This window comes from Balaenoptera physalus (genome assembly GCF_965194825.1).
Source record: "Balaenoptera physalus genome assembly, chromosome: 20".
NCBI classification, from domain to species: domain Eukaryota; kingdom Metazoa; phylum Chordata; class Mammalia; order Artiodactyla; family Balaenopteridae; genus Balaenoptera; species Balaenoptera physalus.
The window spans coordinates 25,956,394-25,960,972 of record NC_138901.1 but is presented as its reverse complement, the minus strand read 5'-3'; the positions used below and the strand labels follow the sequence as shown (position 1 = coordinate 25,960,972).

Sequence of the window (4,579 nt, the reverse complement as noted above, 5' to 3'; positions counted from 1 at the left end):
ACACTGAATGGCTCCAAGCAAGCGTTTTGTTTCCACAGACACTGCTCTGTCCCCTCTGTCAAGGTGACCCCCTTGGGAAAGCCAACCTTGGTGGCAATTTTAATTAAATGCAGAAGAGCAGTTAATAGATTTTTTTTTTTTTTTAAGACAGAGGGCAAGGCATCAAGCTCTGGGAAAGCTGAGCTTCCTCTTGCAAACACACTTCTCTTCCTCTCCAGCTGGGCTGTGACATTATTGATAATTTGGCCTCTCCTATAATAGCACCAATTTCATTAGGAAGCAAACGCTCGGCTTTTCTTGCACACACTCCTAGTCCTCTTCGCTCCTTGTCTTCCTCTGAAAGGTCGAGAATTCAGTAGATGGGGTGGGTAAGACGCCCCCTTTGGTCCTGCTGCCCGACCCCAGCTGTCTTGACTCCAGGGCATCGGGGGTCCCCGTTAGCAATAAACCGGTCGGGAGCGCGCAGGCCCGCGTCCTCCGGACGGCACTGCAGGGCGAGAGCGCTGGCGGTTAGGCGGCCGTCGCGGCGCTGCCGGAGCCAGGCCCGCCTCCGCCTCCGCCAGCCTCCGCCGACCAAAGGGTTGTCAGTGGGACCCGCCAGGAGACAATAGCTGCCCCCGAGGGCGCGCCGTCGGCTTGTTTGGAAAGCCCGGGGGCGCTTCGAGGTAAAAAGGTCAGCGCGGGACTGAGGTTTACCTCGGCCTCCTTCGCCCACCCCAGGCCCTCGGGACTCCAACATGCCGCTCCCGCCGCAGCCCTCCCTTCCCCGCCTCCCCCTCGGCCCTTTCTCCTCGCCTCCCCTGCTGTCCAGCGCCGGAGACCCGGGAGTCACCGGGAGCCTGGTGGACGGCACTTCGGAGGCGGGCGGCTGCGGCCAGAGTCTCTCAGCCTCGCCGGCTCCCGAGCCCCGACGTCCCGGGTGGGTGGAAGGGCGCCAGGCTGGGAGCGGGAGTGGAGGGGTAACCTGTGTGCCAATCTGAAGTTTGTCGGGGGACCTGTCCTCTGACTTTCTCTGAGCAAGAATTGGCGGGGAGGGGGACGATGCACAGCCTCCCCAGCAAATATTTATATTTACCGAGGCACACTCTATGCCAGGCCTCGCTCTGGACGTGGGGGACGCAGAAGGGAGAAGGGGCAGTGGGCCCTTTGCCTTCCCCCGAACTTCCTCCTCTTTTCACACCCTTTTCTGTTCTCTCCAAACAGATCCGTTTTTCTTCTTTCCTGCCTTCCTTTCAGGACCCTCTCTGCACTGTATCCTCCCCACCACCCTTTCCCTCCAGGTCTTCCCACATTCCTCCAATGACCTGAGGGCTGACGGCTGTCAGATCTGGAAACCTAGGGCCCTGTTCTGCTTAGGCCCCACCCAGTAAGTCCTTCTCTTTATCCAGCCGAGCTCTTAAAGCTCAGCTCCTTCCCGCCCAACCGGCCTGCACCTACTCTTTCCTCATCTCTCCCCCAGGGCTCTTGGAGAGAGCCTCCTTTACCCCTAGGTGGAGGAGCAGAAGAGGCGGAAGAGGGGAAAACACAGACTTTATTGAAATGAGGCAGCTGGAGGTACAGAGAGAACCCGATTGCTTGGGGCTCAGGTTTCCAGAAAGAAGTGGTGCCTCCACTGTCTCCAAGGTTCAGAGAAATGCTTGCTGCTGGTAGGAGCTCTCCCTGCACCTGGGCCTCCCTGGGCTGTGCCAGGGGTCGGGGTGGAGATGAGGAGGAGGGTCCTGGCTTTTCCAGGAGGCAATAAATAGGGGAGGAACTAGTGGGGGCGTGCCTGCGCCTTCCTGGTAGAGGCTTGCTGGGGTCCAGCCTCAAACAAAATTGCAGAAGTCTCCGAAGTACCAAGTTCCAAAACACTTTGGTAGCTTAGAGATGAGGTCACTGGTGGGAGGGGAGGTAGGTCTCAGAAAACAACCTCTGGAGGCTGCTAGTGCAATACAAATGTGCCAGGAGGGGGTTAATAGGCTTAGATTTGGGGGGGGGGTGCTTTTTGGTCTGTCGCAAGGCAGCTGGTGCTATTGTAAGGTCTGTGGTGACTAGAAAGATTAAGCATTGGTAATATGCCTGCACCCAAACACCTCCCACACCAGAAACCTCAAGGCCTTCTCTCTGTCCTGGGCCTAGAAGGGGGAGTTAGGATAAGAGTGCATGAGGAGAGTCCTCGAAGCTCAAAGGCACTGGACTGAACAAATCGAAGTTGGGAGGGAAAGGAGAATCCAGGGGGCTGGGACTTGTTCCCACCCCGGCCACATGCTGATCCCCAGATTAAAGGCAGAGGGAAGCCCTTCCCTTTACTCTTGACAGGTTGGGTGTCTCCCATGCCTCTGGTCCTCCTGTAGGGTCCCCAGCCATCAGCACCTTGCCCAGACCGGAGAAAAGGGGCCCCCATTCCTCCCCAAAGCAGCTCTAAACTGGCGCCCCAGCCTTGGTGAGGATCGCCTGAGTAGTAAAGCCGAGGCCCAGGGTTAGGGAGAGCAGAGGAGAGGGCTGGACGGCGGCGCTCCGGTGCTGGGGAGCCCCGTCGGTTGCGAGGTTTAGTTCAGGAGGTGACGGAGCTGGGCGAAGCTTCCGGGGAGGTGCACGTGGACTGGTCGGAGGCGTCTCCAGCCGCCTCCTTGGGACAGCCTGAAGGGGCTGCGGGCACCCGGCCTCCCTCCCGCTCGCGCTTCTTCTGCTTCATGCGCCGGTTCTGGAACCAAATCTTGACCTGCGTCTCGTTGAGCTCCAGGGTGGCGGCGATCTCCACCCTCCGGGCCCGGCTCAGGTACTTGTTGAAATGGAACTCCTTCTCCAGCTCGGTCAGCTGCCGCGTGGTGAAGTTGGTGCGGAGGCCACCGGGCGCGCCCAGGCCCAGCTCGGACACCTTCGCTAAGGACGGGGCGAGAGAAAGGCCACGTCAGTTCTCTCACCTCTTTCTCCTTCCCCTCCCCTCCCCCCTGGCCAGCTCTGCACCCGCATTCACCATGCTGTCCCGCTTCAGCTCTCGAAGCACCAAGCACCCCTCCAGGTGATCTGGATCAGCCTCCCCTCGCTCCCATCCCCCATCCCTCCGCAGGACAGCGGGTCCTGGGCCTGAGCTGGGCACACAGATCCGGAAGTGCGGCTATGTGTGGAGACTTACTCTTAATGGCAACCGGGCACTCTCGGGGTGGGGAGACCCCACCTGACCTGAGACCGGGCAGAGTGCTCTTACCTGCCTCTACCCGGCGGCGCAGAGACAGGAACCCAGCCCAGGACACCTCAGTGCAGAAGCAGCAGAGCCGCTCTGAGCCCCAGAGAGGGGGTGGCCACGTCTGAGCCCTACCTGTCTTGGGTGGGTTCCTCTTAACCTTCATCCAGTCGAAGGTCCGGGCTGTGGGGAGGCTGGTTTCTGACGCGCAGGGCGATTCCTTGGCCTCGGAGAGGAGCTCAGCATAGGCCGGTGCAAAGTTCCCTGTCTGCTCGTTCCCGTAAGGGGGCTGCGGCGGAGGGTACGGCCCCGGGCCCGTTCCAGCGGTTCCATAGCCGTCGGGCAAGGCCCCCAGCTGGGCCCCATAGCTTGAAGGATGAAAATAGCCTCCATCTCCTTCCGGCTGGCCCAGAGGGTAGTACTGAGAAGGCCCGTAGCTGGGGCTGCAGGCAGCCGGGGCGTACCCCGAGGTCGCGGAGCTGGGGAAGGGCACCCCTAACGCCGAGGGCGGGTGCTGGGCCGGATAGCCTGAGTTCTGCTGGAGCGTGGGGCTGGGCAGCCCCCCACCATAGCGGGTCTCGCCTGCATAGCTGTCAACAGAGGGAGCCGAGCTGGGGGGGAAAGAGGTAGGGGCGCTGTAGGCGCTGGGTGCCCGGTTACAGAGTGGGTACTCTAAGAAGGAGTTCATCCTATTATAGTCCATGCGTCGAGGCCGCCGCAGGAGGGTCGGCCCGTTTGGGGGAGACACCCTCTTGCCCTACAACCTTTCCGCAGTATGTCACAGCGCCGAAGCTTGCATCCATGGCCTAAACCCAGCTCGCCTGGGCCAGGGCTCCCCCAGGAAGGGGGTAGGGAGTGGGGGTGGAGGGGCGCATGTGATCTCTCCCAGACCAATGGGCGCAGCGGGCCAGAGTTTGGCAGCCCCAGCGCCCATCCATCACCCCCTGAGCATTAGCATGACAAAGACACTTCAATCACCCGCAGCCCATCCATCTGAGGGCGACATGGAAGCGTCAAAAACATCTTTCTTCAAAGACTTTTGGAAAGAAGGGACCAGAGGGAGAGGGGGGAAAAGTTAGAGGAATATTCAGGACTTTCCTCCCCTCCCAACCCCCAAGGCCTTCAATAGGCTTCTAGGTTATTAGATTTGGACAAATTCAACCCAGCTGCCCTTCATTCTTCCCACCCCCCACCCAAAGGAGCCTTCCCCCCTCACCAAGTCTGTAGACCAGGAGATGGGGAATCCAGCCTCCTTTGCCCAGAACTCCCACTCTGAGTTTCTTTCTCCCAATTTGGGGTGATGGGCTAGGACAGCCGAGTGAGGTATGTTATTTTGGGCCAAATGGATGACTGTGAAGGAAGAGGGTGCAAAAACACCTAAGGGTGTGGGGCAGGGCCCAGAATCTAGAGGAAGAA

General features: G+C 59.9%; 1 protein-coding gene across 1 annotated transcript; it reads right to left on the bottom strand.

Moving 5' to 3' along the window:
• Nucleotides 1-2,533: 2,533 nt before the first annotated feature.
• HOXB1 (homeobox B1) lies at nt 2,534-4,060 on the bottom strand (the record flags this gene model as incomplete). Its single annotated transcript, XM_082440637.1, has 2 exons — nt 3,299-4,060; nt 2,534-2,862 (listed from the first exon to the last, which is right to left on the bottom strand). Exons 1-2 carry the CDS (start codon nt 3,864-3,866, stop codon nt 2,534-2,536), a joined length of 897 nt encoding a protein of 298 aa, XP_082296763.1. The 5' UTR covers nt 3,867-4,060.
• Nucleotides 4,061-4,579: the final 519 nt, after the last annotated feature.